General features: G+C 39.9%; 1 protein-coding gene across 5 annotated transcripts in view; it reads right to left on the bottom strand.

Moving 5' to 3' along the window:
* The window catches only part of Csnk1a1 (casein kinase 1 alpha 1), a 32,741-nt gene extending 9,450 nt beyond the window's left edge, over positions 1-23,291 (bottom strand). For 2 of the 5 annotated variants that reach the window (XM_021150253.3, XM_021150255.3), the window contains exons 1-9: positions 22,650-23,289; positions 21,916-22,022; positions 10,513-10,639; positions 9,345-9,443; positions 6,943-7,026; positions 3,325-3,464; positions 2,278-2,356; positions 1,612-1,686; positions 108-214 (exon numbers count right to left, since the gene is read on the bottom strand). In XM_021150253.3, the coding sequence (XP_021005912.1) occupies positions 108-214; positions 1,612-1,686; positions 2,278-2,356; positions 3,325-3,464; positions 6,943-7,026; positions 9,345-9,443; positions 10,513-10,639; positions 21,916-22,022; positions 22,650-22,772 (941 nt within the window). In that variant the 5' untranslated portion in view covers positions 22,773-23,289. Of the gene's footprint in view, positions 1-107; positions 215-1,611; positions 1,687-2,277; positions 2,357-3,324; positions 3,465-6,942; positions 7,027-9,344; positions 9,444-10,512; positions 10,640-21,915; positions 22,023-22,649 lie in introns of all 5 variants that reach the window. The other 3 variants (XM_021150254.3, XM_021150259.3, XM_021150257.3) reach the window with 3 other exon arrangements.
* Positions 23,292-23,491: the final 200 nt, after the last annotated feature.

Raw genomic sequence — 23,491 nt, 5'->3', positions numbered from 1 at the left:
ACACACACACAGCCCACACTCTGAGTTATCTGAGAGAACAGTCTGCCCTCTTCACTGGTAAGACTTTTTTTTTAGCCTCTGCAGCTACTTATATCTTAACAACTGACCTGAAAAGGATGCGGAATAGCTGCCTCAGATACATGTAATCCGGAGCTTCCTCAAAGCGCAGCCCACGACAGTAATTTAAGTACATGGCAAATTCTGCAGGAAACCCCTATCAATTCAACATTTAAAACAGAGTGAAAAGCAAAACAATCAAGTTAGAGAAAAAAAATTCAAGTTTCAAACTATAAGCAAAAAGAAATGTAAAAATAAGTTGTTTCCATACTTTGTAGGAAGCTATGTCTTATTTTTCTCACCAATTTAAGCTAAACTTCATCTACTCAATCTAGAATATTCTGGTTAGTCTTTTTTGTTTTTTGTTAACTTGGAAAAAGCTAGAGTCATTTGGGAAGGAGCCTGGGGGACATTTTCTTGATTGATAACTGATGTGCGAGCGTCCTTCTCCCAGGGGCTGACGCCACCCTAGGGGAGCAAGCATGAAAGAAAGCGTCCTCCTCCACTGGCTCTGCTTCAGTTCTTACTCCAGGTTCCTGTCTTAAATTCCTGCTGATTTCCCTCAGTGATAAGAGCTGAAGCAAACCCCTTCTTCCTTGGGTTGCTTTTGGAATAGTATTTCATCACAGCAATAGAAACTCAAGACAATTGCAAACGAAACCACCTTTCCCAAGAGCACTGTGCTCCCAAACAATTCAGGACTTGAGGGCAATACAAAGACAACAGACTTCTGTCATACCAGAAAAATAACTAGGGTGATTTCCCCTACCTGAGATCTGAGGCCTTTCTGTTAGGGTCAGATTTGCTTTTTTTAGCATGACTACTGTTGCTTACTTTCTGTGTGTACTGTCTGTGAATGGATGTGCATGTGATATGGCTCTTGCACAGGGAACAGAGAACAACTTGTGGGAATTGTTCCTTTCCTTCCACCACTTGTCCCAGATATCAAACTCAGGTAATCAGATTTGATGGCAAGTGTCTCTCAACACTGTGTCACCTTGCTGCCCTTTCTACAAATTAGTTTTATTTTTAAGATTTATACATACGTACATATGTACGTTTGTATGTATGAGTGGGTGTATATATGCACTATGCTTGCCTCATGTATACTTGGTGCCCAGAAAGGCCAAAGACAGAAAAGAGCGTGTGAAGCTTGACTGGTAACCATCCAATGTACACACTGGGAAATGAACTGCATCCCCGGAAAGAGTAGCAACTACCATTTTTGTCTGTTTTTTGTTTGGTTTTGATTTTTTTGGAGAAAGGATCTCTCTCCATCATCTGGGCAGTCATACTTTAACCTGACTCTGACTATAGAATGCTGGCATTAAAGGTACAAGTGCAACAACACACCTAGCACCTCTTAAACCCAACTGAGCCATTTCTCCAGCCCAAATCATTTATTTAGTCTTACTACTTTAGCTCTGGATGCATAGAACTTGCTATGTATACAGACCAAGACTGTCTCTGCCTCTTGAGTGCTGCAATCAAAGGTGTACACCACCACATTTGGCTCACATTAACTTTCTTTACACATTCATCATGCACACTTACCTTACACAACACCTCAACAGGAGTGGACATCTTCTTTTCACTAATCTTTTCATATTTTTGTTTCTTTGTTGCAGCCTATAAGAAAAGGAAGAATGCAAAGATAAATTGATTTAATGCTTAGAAGAAGTATAGCAACTAAACTCAGTGAACAGAGACGTATACTCGAGATTCAGTATGTGAGAACTAAGTAAAGAAGTGCATGGAATCAAGTTCATATTGGATAATGTGATGCATGAAAGAACTGGGCATTTTACTGTTTTCCTTTAAAGGTTCAAAATAGCTGTTAAATCCTATACTACTGACTGACTTACACACACCCCACATCAAAACCCCACCTGTGAGTGCACCTTGATAAGGCTAGTGGTCACCAATGACTACCAGCACAAAAAACCAAACAATTGCTTTTAACTAATTTCCTACTAAAATGGTTAAATTTAGGTTACAGGCTTTGGCTGTACCTCAGATTTAGAAAACACCTTCCTGCTATTTTTCTTCCTTTCCTCCTCTCCCCTTACAAAGGTCTCTTCTTCCCTCTAAGATGGAGGGGCTCCTTATGTTGCCTAGGCTGCTTTTAGTTTACTAGGCCTATTTCAACTCCCAAATTCTGGGATCACCTGCCTCATTATTTTTTCTTCAATTACCCTCAGTAATTAGAGGCTACTGTACCTTCAGTCCTTGCCACGGCAGACTGGTTCTATTAAAATACATCAAAACATATCCTAAAGATTCCATGTCATCTCGGCGACTAGAAAAGAGAACATTATTTTATAAACCAGATTATGGGAAAACATGAAAGCCAAACACTGTACACAAAAGAAAAGAAATGCTCACAAATGAAGATAAAGATCTATTTGGTGTCTTACAAAATTGGGCAATTAGAGTAATAATGTTCAAAATAGATTGTTAACTACTTAGGGTTAACTACTGAAGACTGTCATAGAACTTGAAACTCTGTTTTTAAAAAGAATGCCAACATAGCTAGACAACACTCTAAAAGGTAACAAATGAAAAACAAGAAGAGATGTCTGAATTTTGCAACTCCTAAAGGCCAGAGATGTACAGAGAAACCCTGTATCAAAAAAACAAACCAAACCAAACAACCAAACAAAAAACCCTGAAAGCCGGGCAGTGGTGGTGCATGCCTTTAATCCCAGCACTCAGGAGGCAGAGGCAGGCGGATTTCTGAGTTTGAGGCCAGCCTGGTCTACAGAGTGAGTTCCAGGACAGCCAGGGCTATACAGAAAAACCCTGTCTTGAAAACAAACAAACAAACAAACAAAGTAGGCATGTTAAACCTCAAAAGAAATTGTCAAAATACTTATGTTTTCAACTTCCATTCCTTTTTCATTCCTTCCCTTTTTAGATAGGGTCTCATAATGTAGAACCTAGCTAAATCTATTCCTTGTCCTGTAGCCCAGAAAGAAGGACCTTGAATCATTAACAAACATCCTGCCTCAGTCTCCTAGTGTTAAGATTGCAGGTATATGCCATTATACTAGACATTTAACTTTCTATGACAACACTCGAGAGAAAAAATCAAAAGCCCTGATGAACTGAACTGGCTTCTGTGCACTAGCTAACAGCAAGGGTAAGACAGTAAGCAATGCCTTAGATCCTCAGCCACGAAGGATCATAAGACAGTAAGAAACGTAAACACAAACTCAAGAAAAGCCATCAATAGTCTGCCTTGAATTTGGATTTGATAAGACTCACCTCTGCTCAATACCAAGATGTGCATTGATGCTGGCATATCGGGCAGTGCCAGTGAGGTTTTTATCTTCTCTGTATGGTATGTGTTGCCTTGTCCTGTTGTCTCTGTACTTTTTGGCCAAACCAAAATCAATAAGGAATAACTTTAAAAGAGAAATAAAGAAACATTAGGTTTCTAACCTTGTTCTTAAACAATCTCTTATTCATTAGTATTTTCAAATATCAAAATGTAGTTTAAATGAAACAGATTATAGATTTAACATCCCAATAAGCCTTTACTATTCTTCACCAGTAAGTAACAGCCACCCCTCCATTCACTATACCTAGTAATCTATCCTTATGCGTGTAACTTCATCTGCCCAATTCTTATACCCACACTAGCCTGTCTTCTCACAGTAAGAATATATATGTTCCACAGCAGAGTTGTCAAGGATGCTCATGAAACTTGACAGCCCATTTTTATGGATAAAACAAGCATGCTTCAAATCTATGCACAGCTTTCTAGGTATCTTCTCATCCACAGAGAGCACTCTTCAGTGTGTCAATAGAAAGCTAATTATTTCAATGACATAATTCTCAAAGTCTGATACTGTTAATAAAACATTATAAAATAAAAAAGCATGCATTACATTGTTTCACAAGATATCTGAAAAATATAAAATGTTAATCCAAAAATTAAAAGCATAGCATTTAAATTAAGATGGCTTACAAATTATCTGCTTAAATAAACTAACCCAAATCACATTAGCATTTTAGAAGAAAATGTTTAGTTGTATATAATCTACATGGTATCCCAGAAATAAAGTACTAACAGCACATTAAGTAATTCAAATTTGGCTTACAAAACTGAAGTTTTGAAAGGGAAACCTACTTTTTGATGAAAAGGTAAAACTCATTTCTGTTTACCAATGTATTTGAAGTTTTAACTTCTATAAACGCCCTACTTACCATACTATGCTATAATAAAATTCTATCTCCAACATTATCAAGCTAGATATTTCTATGTGTACATAGAACACATGTAAAAGTGTCTCTTTTCTAACTATATCTATACTTTATTCTTCTTTTTGTTAAAGTTCTGGGCCTTTTCTGCCAGTGTGGGATCTGTGATGCTTTAGGAAATGTGTTAACTTCATCTTTTAAACATATAAGCAAAGTATCTCTACTTGAATTAATATCAGCCAAGGGTAACAGCACATGCCTTTATTCCCAGCATTGGAGTGGCAGAGACAGGCAGATCTCTTCCTTCAAGGAGAGCCTGCTCTACAAGGAGGGTTCCAGGTTAGTCAGTGCTACATAGTGAGACACCCTCCACCCCCAACTAAAGTAAAACCTGTTTCTGCCAGCTATTATGAACTATACTTTCATTTGGTCTACTATAATACAAGACTAATGAGAGATATATTGTAAGCCTAGTATTAAACTCTCTAAGCAATCAAGTTATTTAGGAATATGGGAAAGCACTTTAATACATACAGCTCACACTGATCTGAGTATGAAAACCACCATCAGTATACTAATAGTAAATAAGCATACAGTTCTGCAGACTTACTCTGAAAACAGAAAAATTAGCAAAGGATATTCAGCTTCATGGTATTTAAAACAAGTCTTGTTATTCCCTTCAGGTTTTCAGAGAAGGGGAAGTGAGCTAATGTGGATGTAATGTGTCTGACAGCTGGCACTCAATAAGCAGACACTGTGTAAACAACAAAGACTGATTCAAGAAATCCAGCACTCAAAAGTTATCTCCTCTATAAAAATGAGGAAACAGTATTAAAAACAAAAAATATAAAGTACACAAAAAAACCCAGAGCAAATACTACCTCCTCAAATGCCCAATCTTTAATAAGAAACTGCATAAAGGGAGAGAACCAAGTAAGGAAAGTCAGTATCAGTTAAGCATAAGAACTGCACCTGCAAAGACACAGGCAATCTTCATTGGTGGGACAAGTTACTCCATGAGCTTATAGTAATTATCTGCAACTTAACTAGCTTGTATAGGATTTACTAATATTAAAGCATTTAGATTATCAAGCAGTCATGCTACAAAATGTAAGCAAAATATACAGATGGGTGGGTAAGTAAAAAATCAGGCTATTAAGTTTTTACAAACTGTTTCCTCTTATAGTGAATGCATTAAGTCATGTGCTCTTACCCCTAACCAAGATTAAGCCGCAGCAGTAAGGTGTTTGGGGGTTATTTATTGAGAAGCAGTCTTGGTTATGCAACTAACACCCTAGGCTATCTGGAACTCCCTATGCAACTAGTCCTGGCCTGGAACTTTGGTGATTCTCCTCCTCCTCCTCCTGGATTACAGGCATGTGTCACAACTCAGTCCAATAGTGGTATTTCAAGTATCCGAAACCTTGTTCAACAGTAGGAGGCTAGCCCCTCAACACTACTGAACACACCAAAAATCAAAAAACAGGGGGGTAGTTCAGACAATCAGTGAAAGGTGATTTAGATGAGTAAACCAGTGCACAGTTCTGCACAGTCCTTCACTTTTTGGTGATTTATGCCAACATAATCTTTTCAGAGAATACAGTATCAAAACTAAAGACTTGTTGGTTCCAGAAACACCAAAATTCACATCCTTAAAGTAAAGGTTCCTTTGTCTCTATAAAAACTCATATTGGAGCTGGGTGGTGGTGGTGTACACCTTTAATTCCAGCACTAAGAAGGTAGTTGCAGGTAGATCTGACTTCTCCAGGCCAGCCTGGTCTCCACACATAGAAGCTCTGTCTTGAAAACCAAAACAAACAAACAATTCATTCTGGCACACTGGCACAGGTAGGCAGGTGGGATGGCTCTCAATTTGAGGCCAGCCCACGTACATATTAAGTTCTAGGCCAACTGGGCTACAGAGACCTGGCCTCAAAACAAAAACAAAAATATCACATGGGGGGGAAAGACTACAATTTCTAGATAAGTAAATAAAATGTAAAGTAAATTAGCTTACTGGGTTGTTTAGCCTGCCCAAATCTAAATCAGGTCATATATTCAGTTATTGTGTTACTAATGGTCAGTGACCACTTAGTTTCTTTACTCCTTAAATTGTTACTATTATGAATACAGTGTCGTTTAGTCTAGAGCAGAGAATGCAGCCATTTGGTAGAACTGGACTGACAGCCTGTTTTCAGAATCAAGTTTGAGAAATACTGGCTGTGAAACCTGACCTATACTTACTGGAGGCTCTTAGGGAAGGAGAGGACAGCACAGCAGAGCTCACTACAGATTTACTACAGCACAGTGAGACTCAATTTGTGTATTAAGTTCTCCGACTCCAAGCACATTTTTAACCTAGTCTACCTAACTTTTATTTAAGTAAAGTTTCCAACACTAAACTTAACAGCATTTCCTCATATCAATGTTAGCAATCTAAAACAATGACAATATCCTATTTTCATTCAGGCTTGATCTAAGCTTTAAAAGTTTTAAGCAAAAGCCATGAAAATATCTTAGTAATGTTACATGTTTGCCAAGTATGTCTGAATAATGCCAACATAAGAGATGCTTGAGCAAGATCTATATTCCCCAGAATTAAATAAAAGTAATTAAAACAATAAGAAAGAAAAGCACATGAATTTGGGGTTGAGGTTGGAATAGGAGACAGTTTCAGACCTGGTTTAATCCTGAGAAAGATGGGTCCTGAGAAGGACTAACAGTCATGCTTCTTTTCCTCTTCCCCACTGGAGATTCTAAACACTGAACAGACAATAGAGGTGGCAGTGCATCAAACAGTATTGCGTACATTGCAACAATGGCCGGCGCAGACAGGCAACACCGAGGCATTAGAGAAAGAACAGGGTAGCCAAATGCCATCCTTCTTCCACCAAGCACTGTAGCTTCTCAGTTTTCCAAATAAAAATCACATGCTCAAGAACACTGAATTCTAGAATACTTAGATTTTAATGCCACTATGATTGTGTCACTGCCTGAAACAGGGATATCAATGGTGACATTTGGCTCTTTAATTTTTAAATAAAAAATGGGGAATTTGGATCTGCAATCTTTAAAACCACAATCTGCCCTTCCCCCCCAAAAGAATGTATGGGGGAAAAATCTTCAGTAAGGAAGAGGTAGAAGGCATTTAGTCACCTTAAAATTTATTTTTAAAACCATGCAGGGCCGATTACTGGAATAGATGAGCAAATTCACTAAGATTGGAGCAGCTACTCCAATATCAAATTCAGAACAATTTCCAAGTAAGAAATTTAACTTCAAAAAACCAAACTCGGAAGCTGCCCCCACCCCATCAAGCCTATCCGTTGTGTATACAAATCTACTGGTACAAGCTGACTGAAGGAGCCAGTCTTACACAATGGGCACTTTCAAACTACAGTAGTACTGAAAACACCAAAAACAACCCCCAACTACGGAAACAAGACACTGAAGTAAGTGTCCAAGAGGAACATTTCTATTTGAATCATAAATGAAGCACTTCACTTCGGTCCTATGGTCTCTCTCAAAACTGCTACAGGTAAGCAGTGCTACAAATCATCTTCCTATCTGTACTGAGGACACAGATTCTAAAAATAGACTTCCCAAGACAACTATCTATGTGGTTAAACGCACTGTTCCTAAGACGGGGGAAAGAATGTGAGGTGTTACTATCTAGGCCACTGTTAAAGTAAAGGCAAAAGCCATGTATACTCACTGCTCTGTCACTATGCAGAACAGGGGTCACGTGGGCATATCGGGGGTTTAAGGACAAGGAAACAGGAAGGAGAGGGCTGGGAAATGGCCAAAAGAAGAGTCAAACTACCAAAACTGCAGGAGAAAAAAATTAAGACCGACAATTTTTTTCCAACCAATTACCAGGTTTTATGGTAATAACGAAGAACCTGGATGCTTCAAAGAGAGAAGGTACATTTCTTTATATGCAACTTGGGGATGCAAGATAAATTATAAGGCTGAAAAGCCCTTCAATATATGAAATTAAGTGAAAAACCTAATTTCCTAAAACTTGGACAGACCAACATTAATCTCTAGCATTAACAAGTAACACCAGTTCTAATAATGGCTCCCAGTTGGCATTCATACAGGCAAACAAAGGTAAACATTTACAGCTGCACCTAAAACACCACACCCCCTACCTGCCTGACAAATGGGAAGTTTCCTTCCAAAAAACAAACAAACAAAAAAAAAAGCCCCCTCCCCCCAGTTTGTCCTGAAGTTGAGAATTTCTGAGATCATGAGATTGGAACATGCTTCGTGCATTGCCAATGCTGCCTGTCTGCCCGAGCTCAACATTGAATGAATAAAGAAAGCAATTCACTCAATAAAACTAAGCATTGCAGACAAAATTTCAATATTATTAGTTTCTAACTGCAATCATGCGTCCTAACCTAACCACCCATATGCGGAGCAATCAGCAGGAACCCCAGTAAGCACTCATGTTGCTACACAGATGTTCGATTCAACACTCAGTATTGTCCTGTAACAGCATGGAGGAGGGTGGAGAACTCACCCAACCCGAAACCCAAGTAATAAACTGTAAGCTACTTCTGAAGCGGGCCCAAGAGTTATTCTTTTACATACACCAATCCAAGGACTGAAGAGCTCTCAGTACCAACCCCCTCAGCCATAGTGACAGATGGGTTGGTGGCTGCCACACTGGCACAAGTGCATGTATTACAAAACCCACACTTTAGAGTCTAAGGTTAAAAATCTGACTTGTTTCATTCAGGAAGGATTATATGTAAGTGTTTTCACTATTTAAGTGAATGAAAACTAGATACAATTGTCTAAGTTAAGTATAGTTGATTAAATCTCATTAAAAAGCCCTTGGAATTTTATTATTTTCACATAAATAAACTAACCTTGGTTGGATCAATTGTAGAGCAACATATTTCAAGTTACTAAGTTAATAGAGTTAACTGATTTATCTCTAGCACAATCTCTTAAGTAAATTACAGCATATTCAATTTACTATGGCTTTTTAAAGACTTACAAGTTTTATCAACGCAATTCATATCAATATCTTACTCTTTGTTCTTTCATGCAAAGAGCATTTAACTAACCTTATTACAGTGACGCCCAATACCCATTAGGAAGTTATCTGGTTTAATGTCTCTGTGTATAAAATTCTTTGTATGCACATATTCAATTCTACTGATCATCTGAAAAAGAAAAGGGGTAGAAGAGGTGATAAGATAAAAGCAAGCAGCATGAGTTTCTCAAGCACTCCAGCAGGCCAGATCACTTAAGAGTCTGTAATGACAGCAACAAAGCCCCCCATTTATTATTTCAAGCCTGCTGGCTATTCAGGTCTAAACTAGTAATGGCGTTTGACCTGTTTTAAGTAGAAATGATTAAATACATGGGCTCCTGGATGTGGTGGCACTCGCTTAGTCCCAGCCCTCAGAAGGCAAAGGCAGGTGCATCTCTCTGGGCCCTCCATACCAAGAAAGAATAACTGCCAAGAACTACATTGCAAGAAGGCCTTTGCTTCAATCCTTTCCTATTCTTTCCCCGTTACTAGTGTTGACTCTTCTACCACAGAACCTTGACTAACTTGTTTTCGTACTTTTCTCTTCTTGACTTTAGGCTCCTAGAAAGGGCTGTTTTATCTACTTTAGTTTCTCCAGTGGTAAAACCTAAGGAGTTTGAAGCTAGCTGGGCTACCAAGAGGCAAACTTAGGGATTTGTTTTAATGCTATTAGTACTTTCAGACTTTTTTTTTACCTTGTTTTGTTTTGTTTTTTTTTTTGAAACAGAAACAGCTTCTCTGTGTAGTCCAGGCTGTCCTGGAACTCACTCTGTAGACCAGGCTGGCCTTGAACTCAGAAATCAGCCTGCCTCCGCCTCCTGAGTGCTGGGATTAAAGGTGTGTGCCACCACACCGAGTTCAGACTTTTTTTACCTTAAGCATCAATTTGACTAGAATCATTTAGTTATTTGGGTGCCTATCAGTTATTTATTAAGGGAATGGGGGGGGGGGAGTTCCTTGCTGTTCTTTGATTATCATAAACAGGATCTTTTATAAAGCCCAGGCTGGACAGGTAACTCCTCTTCAGTTGCCTGAATGCTGGTACTTTAAGAGTCTGTGCCACCACGTACAAAAAAACCAACCAACCAAACAAACAAACAAAAAACTAAACAAAACCTAAAAACAACCCAATTCTATGAAATATTGCTATTTTATAAACAACCTTTCTCGTCTGTCTGTTTTGTCAAAAGTTTGCATACCTGGTCAGCTAACATAAGTACAGTCTTCATAGTGAACCTCCTTGAACAGAAGTTGAAGAGGTCTTCGAGGCTGGGTCCCAGGAGATCCATGACTAGCACGTTATAGTCTTTTTCTTGCCCATACCACCTAGCAATACAAGAAAGGAGTCAGTACAAACATGAGTGAGCACTTAACATCCTAACATTTAAACTGTTTTTAAGGTTAAGGCTTGAAACAATTTCTTAGGCATGGTAGCTCACACCTGAGAAACTAAGGAGAATTGATGAGTTTTAAGCCATTCTCAGTTAAGAAGATCCTGTCTCAAAGCCAGATGACTGATATTGTTTATTTAAGGTAACCTTTCCTCTAGTCACAAAACAAACTGAATAATCAACTATACTGTTACACACACACACAAACTCATCAGCACAGCTCAATTTTGTAGCATTTTGCATCCTTTCTCCTGACCTGGGACAAATTCTCTGTAATGAAGAAGTGCCTCCACCAGCCACCCCACACCTCAGAAAGGCTTATCATTCGCTCATGTCTCCCTTTACACCAAATTGCACTTAGTTGTTTGTCCTTCTTTGCAAAGAAATCACATTTTTGTTTAGTTTATATTATAAAAGTATATTGGCACACATGATTAGATTTATCTGCTTGAGAAGAACCATTTACCTATCCAGTGCTATAAATGTACATTAAGTGAACTCCCCAATAACTCAAGTGCGATTACTGTTAATTTTATCTGTTCTAAGGACTAGAACTTACTACCCTAAGTCTTTTCACATTTTAATGTCTGCAAACACAGGTTCTCCTCTGAAATAATATGGAACCAACCTGGCTATATACAGCAAGCCTTTGTCTCCAGAAAAAACTAAAATTGGTATAAATGACATAAAAGCCTAACCTGGCATAGTTTCTTTGCTAATACCAATAGGTACTAAAGCCAAGATTTTTTGAAAAATAAAATCTGTGAATGTAACACCAGCCTTCAGGAGCCTGAGGTAGAGCTTGAGTCCAGCCTATGCTCCAGGGTAAGATAAGATCCTGTCTCAAAGGCCCAGAAAAAGCATTACTTACAGGTATCTAGGATACTACTTCTTAGGTATTTTAATGCTAATTCTTTTTTTACAGTTTTGCTCTACTATGCTACACTGTTGATAAATAGCGTCAGTATTAACACAAGAATACAAAGGTATAATGTTCCCAGGAAGGAAAGCTGGTGGTTTGGGAACTCAGGCCCTGCTAGGGAAGCTTGCACTGTTATATTGCTGACTGGAGACTATATGCAGATCAGAAGGCTGGTATTTCTGTTTTTGAAGTTGTTTATTTCAATTAATGGTCTCAGATACTCAATACTATCATTGCTTCAATACCATCCATCAGAACTGTAGTGTATTTCAAAAGTGATATTCAAGAGATTTAGGAAATACAAATAAAGCTCACATCAATTGGCTCTAATTTCAGACCACTGCTGTATTGCCGACTAGAGACTGCATGCAGATCAGAATGTCCACACCAGTGCTGCCGTCAGAGGCTTCTTTTGGAAGTGGGTTATGTGCTAACTGTGGAGACTCTTAACTGGGCAAAGTGCTGACATTAACTGTTGAAAATGGGTCTTAAATAGGACTTCTATATCTCGTTCTCCAAGGTCCAGGGAGCATCCCCAAATGATGTCAGAGTTGGAGAAAGAGGAAGCAGGGTATGTTGTGGAACACTGTCTTCTGGCTAGGTACTTACTCTTGACTTCTCTCATCAGCCTAAAGCCTGTAAGCACCATGCAAGCTACTGCTTATTTATGAATCTGATGTTTATAGTAGCTAACAAGACAAAGCTGAATAATATCTTCTTTAACAATTTTCTTTGTTTACTATGCAATATATATGGTCAAATAAGATGTGTCAGAGAAAGAATTACAGGATCCCAACTTTATATGATGACTTAAACACGGAGTTCCAAAAAATAAAAAATAAATAAATAAGACTGATCCTTACATTGTACGATAAAGGGAGTTGTTGCAGGATAATTGATCACACTGTGAAAACCAAGATTGTTATTTACTGTGAGCCCTTAGCACACACCTTTAATTCTTCTAACTGGAATACAGACACACCCTTAGTATATACCTTTAATCCCAAACAAAGAAGGTAAAGTTAGTTTGTAGAATGAAGGACCCATATTTGAAAATGATGTGGCAGGCAAAGTGGCATGTCAAAAAAAAAAAAAAAAAAAAAAAAAAAAGGTTTGACAGAATAGGATACGCCCAGCTCTCAAGAGAAGAGAGGAAAGGGGAGCTCCTTGAGGGGCAGGGAACCAGGAATTTTTACTGGGAGGACTTTACAGACAGCTCAAAAAGAGCGAAAAGAACAAAGTATACACAGATAAAGACAGAATAAGCCAGAGAATGAGAAGGAACCAGAAGATCAGAACAGATTGATAGATAGTTAGAGGCCAAGCAGAACAATTCAGGAGAGGACAAGAAAGAGAAGCCAGACTGATTCAGTCAGTTTGGAGATCAGCCAGACAGAGATCAATCAGAAAGAACTAAGAATGGGTGAGCTTCAGCAGCAACTCTCAGAGGCTGAAAACATTCTAGGGCTAGATTAAATTGTACAGAGGCTAGAAGCTTCCATGACTAGGTCTAGGTTAACAGACAGAGCAGTAAGCCTTCAGACAACAATTTTTACTTGAGAGTAAGTTACTTTTACTGAGTCAGGTGAAAGCATGAATGGTCACAATAAACTGCAGGTAACCGGTATGGTTCCTACACAAAAAGGAATCAGTTACCTTATATCTCCTTCACTAGTTAATTCACTAAAAAAATTTTTATATCCATTATTTTACTTATGTTTTTCTTGGTTAATGCAATACATTCTTATTAGACTACTTAAAGTTTGACAAAAATCACAATGAATAAATTTTTTGGCAGTTCATGTTGTCACTACTTTAAACACTGCTAACAGTGGTAGTACTATGGGGCAAAGTGTAGACAACTGAAGGTCAAGAGATTCAAGTACTAAAATACACATACTCGCTGCAAGTGGAAAATACAGCTATCATCTGCATATCAATCACAAATTATTAATTGTCTTGCTCTTTTGGTTGGGTGCTGTAGATCAAACCCAGGGGCTCCCAGATGCCAAGCAAGCACTTTACCACTACTGTATGTCCAAGCCCCTGATCTGTATTCTCCTAATAGACAATTAACCATACACATACAGAAAATAAAATTGTTGGTGTCTTGTGGCCAGCAAGGAAATAGAGAATAAGTGCTAATGGGTTCAGGGTACCTTTGAGGAGTGCGATGAAAATACTCAAAAACTGGATAACAGTAATGACTGTACGACTCTGTACATGACAAAAATAAGTCACACACATTAAACGGGCCAAGCTTTTCATTAGCAAACTGTCACTTAAAGTTATTTCTAATATTTCTTCTATACTCTAATTAGAAGTTATAGAAATCTTAAGGATAGTTGGGAGTATTTGTGGAGGCTCATGACCATAATATTTTAACAGTTGAGAGAGGCTTCGAGGGAACTATTTCTCATGTCAGTATTGAAAGTATTGAGTAGTGGGCTATACCTCTAGTCCCAGTATTTAGGAAGCAGAGGCACGAGGATTGCCAACTTAAGACAATCAACTCTGCATATATGTACGTGTGTGTATGGATGACTGTGAGCTGCCACCTTGGTGCTTGGAATAGAGCTCCAATTCTCTCAAAGAGCAACAAATGCTCTTACCCAAGAAGAGATGGTGAGCCATCTCTCCACCCATGTCATATGGCTAATTATTATACATGGTTAAGGTCTGAGAAAGGCTCACTTCACTGGATTCAAACAGACAACCTTAATGGTATCTGTCCCTTGAATCTGAATGCTGGCAAGTTTTATGTCAGCTTTTACTTATGACAGAGTCATATGGAAGAGGGAATCTCAATCTGTAAAATGCTCCCACTAGACTGGCTGTGGGCAAGCCTGTGGTGCAGGCCCTTGAAGTCCCACCTGGTGGTCCTAGGTGCTGTTGTAAAGCAGTTTGAGCAAGCAAGCAAGCAGCAGCAATCCTCCATGGCTTGACTCAGCTTTTGCCTCCAAGTTCCTACCCTGACTTCCCTCGGTTGAGCTATGGAATTCTAAGCTAAACTCCCAAAGTTGCTTTTGGCCAGGATGCTTTGTCATAGAAACTGACACCTCTAATTAAGACACTGACCAATGAAAGCAACTGAGTGCTTCCAGCTTCTAGCTTGAAGCTTATTCTTTCTATTATCCTCTTGAAATTAAGAAAACTCTCATGCCCTTACACATTCAATCTCATTTTGAGAGTTAAACATGGTTGTCCTAATTTTCAGAGGAAGTCAAAGTTACTGGTGCCACCTGCTTTGACTCGTGACACATACTCAAAAAACAAAAATCGACTCTTCATTGAAGTGTGCCTACACAGTGTAAACTCATAGGAAAAAAAAAAGCTTTTTATATACAACTTACTTGGATATGCTATATAAGCATGTTTATAAGTTTAAGTATATTAGCTTAACCAAGACAGTTTCAACCACTATAGACTTATTTAAAGCTAATAATATTCATTTCTGGATTAAAATTGCAAAAGTTCAAAACTGAAACACTGATTCCACCAAGTACAATTTGGTGTTAGGAATAATTTAAACACAGTGTCAACAGCAACCCCCCCGCAAAGCCAATTCCAGCCAATAAATAATAAAAAGCATCAAGAACAGACAGAGGAAGACAGGTGTGGTGGCACAAGCACACACCTTTAATCCCAACACTAGGGATGCTAAGATTGCTGGCGCTTGAGTTCGAGGCCATCTTATCTACATAGTAAAACCCCCATCTCAAATTAAACAAAACAAAAATAAATAATAAATGAATGTGAAGAAAAGAGCAAGTAGAGAATGAAAGTAATAAAAGCATAAACTCTAGTCAAGAAGGTTCTTGCTACGTTTTTACCAAGTATTACATATGACACACTTTTAATGCAACTATTTCCAAGCTTTTCAATTTCAGATAAGGGAGGGCAGGACAACAATGTCTTAAAGATCACTTGTAAATTTCTCCACTGTACATTTAAAGGCAATACAAATTAAACATGGGACAATTTATACTACCTATACTTCAGCCACTATAGCCATTCTCTTAAAAAATAAACAAGCATAAAAACAGCACACATCACACAAATATCCAACACAGCAGCCCCCTACTTGGTATTGACCTAGACATTTTAAATGGCTAAGATAGTAATTAAACTTATAATAGGCTAAGTTTGTGGCCCACATGTGGCCCAGGTTGGCCTAGAATTCTGAAATTACATGTAAGTTCTACCACACATGGTGCTGGGACATTAAATTTCAGTCACACAGCAGTTTCTTTACATTAGTATTCAAGGCAAAAGAGCATTAGCCCAGTGCATTAGCCAGTCTTAGTCTAATACAAGTATTAGAACTGGGAACACTACAATTAGAAGCCAAGGAACTTCCATACTTGCATCAATTACTTCTAGAATTCAATATGTACAGTGCATATTCATACAGCTGGACTGAGAAAGCAAAGCAAACACATACAATGAAGTCACAGTAAAAGCTTCTTTATACTCGAAGCCTAGCAATGAGACCGAGTTCAAAACATTGTAGGAATGCACACAAAACACGATGTTTTAAATTCAGTTTTAGGTATCTCCCTCACCAAACAACAAAAATCACATCAGTTGGTTGTATGAGGTTAACAGTATAGCACTCTAAGCACAAAGAATCCATTATAATTTTTCAGAAACAAAGAGTTTTTCTGGGTAGCCCTGGCTGGCCTGGAACTGACTCTGTAGACCAGTCAGGCCTCAAACTTGAGACCCATCTAACCCAGCTTCCCTCCCTAGTGCTGGGATTAAAGGCATGAGCCAACTCCAAGGTCAAGGTCTTACTGATATTGTTTAGGAACAATTGGGATAAATTAGCTGAGCAAGATAGGCAATAGTTATTAAAACCCTACATAGTGTAGTATGGTTGTTCCTGTATTTTCCACATCTGAATCACCCTGTAAGGCCTTAAATATCTATGTCATATACTATATTTTTACACGAAACTACCAACTTATAGGACTCTTGTGATGATTAAAAGAGGTAATGTATAAAACACATGGGCAGCGTGTCTCTTGTTCTTCATTTATTTTTTCAAAATATTTACATGTACCACAAGTGGACTGATCACAGAGGAGTTGGATTTTCTGGAGATGGAGTTAGTCATTAGCCACTCATAATAGGTGTTGGGAATATAGCTTAGATCTCCTGTAAGTGCAGTACACATTCTTAACTACTAAGCTCTTTTCTGTTTGTTTGGTTAGATTATTATTGCTATTATTATTATTATTGAGAGCAATGTAGCTCAGGCTGTTTTTGAACCTCCTGCCTTAAAAATTATAGAATTCTAAGTTCAAATACAGTTGGCTTTTGCCTTTTCCATTTTCATTTAACATTTAACACTTCTCAACTAATTCTTTCTGTATGGCACTTTTAAAGTCCTACTAAAACAGCTGCACTGTTTCCACTCACTGCTCACCAAGACTAGGGAATGGCAATATTCTAGGTCTTTGAGCGAGAGAATCAAATTGAAGTTATCAACTGAGTATTCAAGCACTGCAAGCACATAATTCTTCTGTCAGGTAACTTTCACAGAGTGCCTAGGGTGAGAAGCAAACTAGCAACCAGAAGGCTTTGTTGTTGTTAGTCTTTCATCAAATTAGAAAAAAAGGACACACAACTATGATAAAAAAATTACCCTAAAAAATAGTCACAGATTGTAGTTTATAAGAGATAAGCAATGCATATACATAATTCTCCTATCTCCGTAAGGGCATACATTTGTCAACAATAATTCAAACACACATTAGCATCTTTGCATTTCATTATATATAAATATATCTAAGCCTTAACCAAAGTAGATACTTTTATTCCCCGTAGCTGCAAAAGATACTCAAGTAACTTAATGACCCACTTTAAAGAGTGAATTAGTGAAAAGTAGTGGGGAACACCCTTAATCCCAACACTCTGGAGGAGGAGGGTCAACCTGGTCCACAAGGCTGAGTTTCTGGTTAGACACATTACATGGTGGGACCCTGACTCAAAAAGATGAAACAAATTCTAAATGTCTCTCTATACTTTTTTTTTCTTATTTGCAGAACTCTAAGCCAGATTTTGTGGTTTTTTTTTAAATTTAATTATGTGTGGATAGTGAATAAGAGTATGTTTCTCTCAGTATCAAATAAAGGCGTGGAGTGTAGAGCAGGCATGATATGACCTTGACATGGAGGTGATAATGGCTCTCAGGAGAACAAAGAGCCAGGAACTCAAAAATTTAATTTGTATCAGATGTTCTTTTTTAATTTGGGTCAGTAGATGTTCTCTCGGTTTTGTCAGCTCAAAAACAGCATCCCACAAATTAACAATACAAAGCATTTTTTGTACACTGGTATGTAGGTACTCTTTCAAAGACTCACTTCGTAACACTTTCAACAGCTGTTTTCCTCTATAACATTACAACCTTATTTCACATGCTTGAAAGCAGAAGTTAAGACTGCAACTGTTTATAGCCGGGCATGGTGGCACACACCTTCAATCCCAGCACTTGGGAAGCAGAGGCAGGTGGATTTCTGAGTTCGAGGCCAGCCTGGTCTACAGAGTGAGTTCCAGGACAGCCAGGGCTACACAGAGAAACCCTGTCTTGAAAAACTAACCAACCAAACAAAAAAGACTGCAACTGTTTAAACACCTTATAGCAGTGAATATATTAACTAATGCTTCCTAAATGCAAATGCAGGAAGATGTGGTTTTAAAGCACAAGCAAAAATTATTTTCCTATATCCAAACCACCTTCTTAGATACAGTTTTCCTATAGAAGTAATATTTTACCACATCTCTCTAAAGAGTTAATCTAAAAGTAACCAGAAGCGGATGCATTTATTAGTCTTGAAGGTAGTTTCATAAAAAAGTATTTAATGGTTAGACTTTGACATAGCACCAAACTCTAAAAAAGAAAATGTTTGTTAACTATTCACCTGGAAGCAGGTCTTAAAAACTCATGAACGGAAAGATCTGCAATCAAGCAATCAAAAACACTGTAAATAGGAAATCTTTATTCACACCAAAACTTCCCAACATAAAAAGCTGGGAAGAAATGAGTTCCTTACCCAGAAGAATACATTTCCCATTTGTTCCTTGGGAGTAAAATAAGTGTGTCATGATGTGAATATATGTGCAAAAGCCTGGACGACAGGAGAGCAGGTGAGCAACCCCATCACGCTGGGAGGTGCTGGGACCTCGATGCAGAACCTTAAATGCTCTTAGCTGCCTCCTAAACATTTCTTTCTATTCAGCACTCTCCCACCCTCAACAGAACTAAAAACATATAAATTAGTAATTTTAATTGTATTGGTAAGGAAGCTGATGAGCCTTAAGGAGTTTAAGAGACTGACTCTAGATCACCCTAGCTTCAAGAGTCTTGAGCAGATATAGAGCTCAAATATCCAATCCCTAACCGGTTCCACTTAGGTAAGAACTCTTCTTGTTTATTAACACTGTTCTTCCTTTAGAGAAGGTGAATTGACTTGAGAACAGCACATAGAAAAGGAATCCAGAAGTGACAGTAGTTCTAGAGGAGCTTCCAGATGTCCCACAAGCCAAAGGAATCAATTTCCTGTACATACAACTGAATGTCACACACTCGAAGGCTAGACTTCTAAGGGCAAAAGGTACAGAGGAAGAGGGAGGCTACCACCTTCATAGGCCACAACTAATTCTCTTTTAGGATATGCCAGATTCTTAAAATCAATCTTATAAACAGATTATGAGTACGCACACAAACTAAAGTATGAAAGGGGGATGGGTACAATGAAGTAAAAATTTATATATTTTAAATCATACCAACTAATGGATAAAACAGACTGCTCTATTTAACAGCCAACTTAGTATTGAATATATGTGTGTGTGTGTCTATCTACCTATTATGCACAAGTGACATAGAAATACTGAGGAATATACAAAAAGAATGGGAAAATGCTACTTCCCTCTAAAACCAAGGAACTGCTCAGCTAGGGTGGCCAGCACTGTACAATGAGACTCTTGTCTCAAAAATAATTAAAAACAAACAAAACCAAAGCCCAACCCACCATTTGTTTCTATGTAGCCATTCCTCCCATGGCTGCATACTCCAGTCCACGCTCTGGCCCTCCCTAATTACCACTCTGCTTTAGGAACCACTCCCAGAAGCCAGCTAGTCTCTAGTCTAGGATGCCCTCCCCAACCAGTCCACCAAGGTTTCTTCCTGAAATCAGTCTCCTTTCCCAGGAAGCCTTAATTTAAAAGGCTGGTTAATCTATTTAGCCACACCCACAGAAAGCTTACAAAGGCCTTAACTCTCCCTGAACTCACCATTTTATATATAGTAGGCACCTACTAGTCTGCTCCCAAGTCAATGTATTCATTTGCTTAGTTAGTATATTACCCACTGCCCTTAATGATCGGTATCTGCATGATCCTTAAATAAGCTACTAGACTAAACACATTAGCATTTGTTCAGCATTGAAAAGGCAATGACTGTTTTTTTTTTTTTTTTTTTAATTTACAACTCTCCCAACTTAAGAGTAATATGAGAAGAATCAAACACAAATGATAAAGGCTGGTTGTATTTCTTTTTTTTTTTTGGTTTTTCGAGACAGGGTTTCTCTGTGTAGCCCTGGCTGTCCTGGCACTCACTTTGTAGACCAGGCTGGCCTCGAACTCAGAAATCCGCCTGTCTCTGCCTCCCGAGTGCTGGGATTAAAGGCGTGCGCCACCACGCCCGGCTCCGCTGGTTGTATTTCTAAGAAATTCCAGGAAAAACAATGGCAATGAAAGCAAATCAGTGGAGGCCGAGGGCCTTATTTCCTCCCATGATCGCAAATATTAGTAGGGACAAAAAATGTTCAGAAACTCAAACTTGGATCTCCTCCAATTTCACTTTCATCTCTGCCTCATAAATGTGGATTATTTTCAAAGAGCTCATTTACAAACGACCAGTGGTGTATTTATCTCCCAACATTATTAAAACGTTTCTTTTTTTAAAAATGTTTTTAAAAGTATTAGGTTGAAGACAATTCTTTTAAGATTGGTGGGGTGGGGGTGGGGGAGCCAGGGGTGGCTCAATGCTTTGTTTCCAGCACAGAGGAAGCAGAGGCAGGGTGATCTCTGAGGTCCAGGCCCCAAGGTGGTTGGTCTACATTCTAGGTAGAGCAGAGGGAGGGACAGAGGGAGGAAAGAGAGAATACATCATGTAGCCGTCCAGTTAATTCTCAACTACCACTCTGTTTGCAAATGTCATCTTTTAATACTGCTAGGAAACGGGTGAGATTTAAAACGATAATTTTTAAAAAGGTTCATTTCAAAAGCAAAATTTAAAATTATTCTAATAATATTTAAAAATCTTTGGAAGAGCAGTTTCTATCCTGATTATTTCTATTTACCATTCCTTCCCTTCTAGTTCCCTTTAAATGTTACCAACAAAATAACTCAACAGGTTGAAACTATTTATCAAACTGTTGTCAAGTGAGGCTTTCTTTTATACAGCTGACCACAAGACTTCAACAGTTGGTGCTGTTCAAAACTGCTTTTGCCATTACACATAAAGTTTGTAGGCACTGAAACACAGCAAACATTACCATTCACAAAAGCAAAAGGCAATGAACACATTGGACAGGGATAATAAGAATTTTACATGAGTACAATTTCATAAGTTTATGTCGCATCTGCTGCAGAGATCACATACTGTAATGTCATCCATCCCCTCCCCAGAATCTCATGGCCTTATGAAACTCAATTCTTGGCTTTTCAGGGTTAACCTATTTTAGGCTGCTAAAGGAAGCTTATTTTGTGATTCCAAGCTGAGAAGAAGGCAGGAATATGGGGGTTGAGTCACGTCGCTCCGCCATTTTCTAAGCGGAGGAGGAAGACATGTTGGAACAAAAACACAACAAAAGAGCAGCCATTTCCCAAACCAGCTCCGGGAGCAACCCCAATAGACTAAACTCTGTTACAGCCACACCTTCAAAACCACTTCAGGGGACAAACGTATGAACACCAAGGGTATCTCCTTAAAAATACCAAGAAGCCAACCCTCCGCGTAGGGACCAAAGACGACCCGCAGAGTTAACTGCAAATGAAAGCCCTGGAAATCGGAAAAAATGACAGAAGCTAAACGCAGCAGTGCAACAAACAAAATTTCAACTAAGTTGGGAGAGATAAAAATTACCCAACGATTACGGTTAACTGTGGAATCTGGAGGACCCAGCACCAAGACCGATTCATCGGGTCCAATTACCAGCCTCAACCCCTTTCACCATTTCGCAACTCCCTCTGTGCTCGACTAGGTGCTCAAAGGTGCTTACCGTATGTGAGGGATGCCAACCCCACCTTGAAGAATCTTATACAGTTTGCTCTCGTACAGCAACTGGGGATGCCTGGCCTTCTGGGATTCTAGTTTCACTGCCACTTCCTGCAAGAGGAAAGGGGACGGTGGTATCAAAATCCCTACGGATTCAAACTCACTTGGGAAACGAGAAGAAATGTTACCAATGCTTGCTTCTGATCGCCACAAGGACGTGAAAAGATGGGAAAGCTACCTTAGTAATTACAAAACACAAGCAGCCTCAAAGGACTTTTCTGGGGGGAGCAAAGGCGAACACCTCCCCCCCCCCCAATGTCCTCTAAATTTAAAGTGAATGAAAGGAGTCGTGCAGAAAACAGCCAACCTTGGAACGTTAGGGCGAGACTTCTTAAAGGAAAGTGTTCTAACTGGAACAAGAAATCCGGGTTAAATTTAAGAAATACAAAGAAAACCACGGCGATCATACGACTTCGCCCTTCTCATCTTAAGTAATTGTACAAATGAGACACTTTGAACAAGGTGGGAAACCTCAGAGTTTACCCTGACTTTCTATCGGGTTTTTCCCTTTTTAGGGAAATAGTGGGGGAGGCTGCTAAGCCAGGAAAACTGGCTCGCTCCGGACTCCCCTGTGCGTGCGTGCGTGCGTGCAGTGGGAAGAGGCTCGGTGTACTTAGGGGGGTTGGGGTGAAAAAAAAAGCCCAGCGTTAACGTCCCCCCCCAAAACCGGGTGATTACCTCGCCATTGGTGATGTTGATCGCTAGATAAATGTCCCCAAAAGAGCCAGATCCGATCTTCCGCACCAGTTTGTATTTCCCACCGACGATAAATTCGGCCTTGGAGCCGCTGCTGCTCGCCATCCTGAGACGCGAAGATGGAGGCGGGGGGCCGAGCCCCGACACCTCAGGAAGAGGATGGAAGCCTCCGGGGCTGTTCCACCCGCGGCAGAAGTGAGAAGCGCGGCGGGCAACCTAAACCCAAGGCTCTGTCGGCGTCACGGGGCGCACAGGCGGCAGAGAGAAGCCGGATCGCCGCCGCCGCCGCTCGCTGAAGGGCCAGGCCGCGGTTCGTGAAGGGTGGTCGCGGCTGCTGAAGCTCGGCCGCTTGTTCTTCTCGGGCGGCCGCCGCTGATTTTTTTTCGTGGTCGCGGCGACGTCGCGGGCTGGGGAAGGGGCGCGGTGAACGAGGGCGGGCGGTACCGCTGCCACCACTGCCGCCGGCTCCGGCCCGGAGGGAAGCCGTCACTCCGCCGAGGCCGCCATCTTGTTACTCTAGCTCCAGCCAACACAAAATGCCCCCAGTCCCCGGGAGCCGCTTCTTCACGGCGCGGAGCACTCTGGGAAAGGGAGCTCGGGCGCTCTCTCCGTAGGGTGGGCTGACAAGGGGAGGGCGGAACCGGATTCGCGACAGGCGCAGCCCACGCTCCCGGCGTCACCCAGTCACGCCCAGCTGCGCCTGCGCGCTGCAATGCCTGCGGACTGCGCAGGCCCGGTGCGGTCTGTCCTTCCCACCCTCTTCCACCCCTCCGCCCGGGCTCACTTCCACTTCCGGCCGGCGGTGGCTCTCTTCGTGCTACCTG

The sequence above is a fragment of the Mus caroli genome, unplaced genomic scaffold (genome assembly GCF_978045245.1).
Source record: "Mus caroli unplaced genomic scaffold, Mus_caroli_1 scaffold_19, whole genome shotgun sequence".
Lineage (NCBI taxonomy): Eukaryota > Metazoa > Chordata > Mammalia > Rodentia > Muridae > Mus > Mus caroli.
Note: the sequence above shows the minus strand (reverse complement) of the source record. Positions and strands in the feature narration are given on the sequence as shown.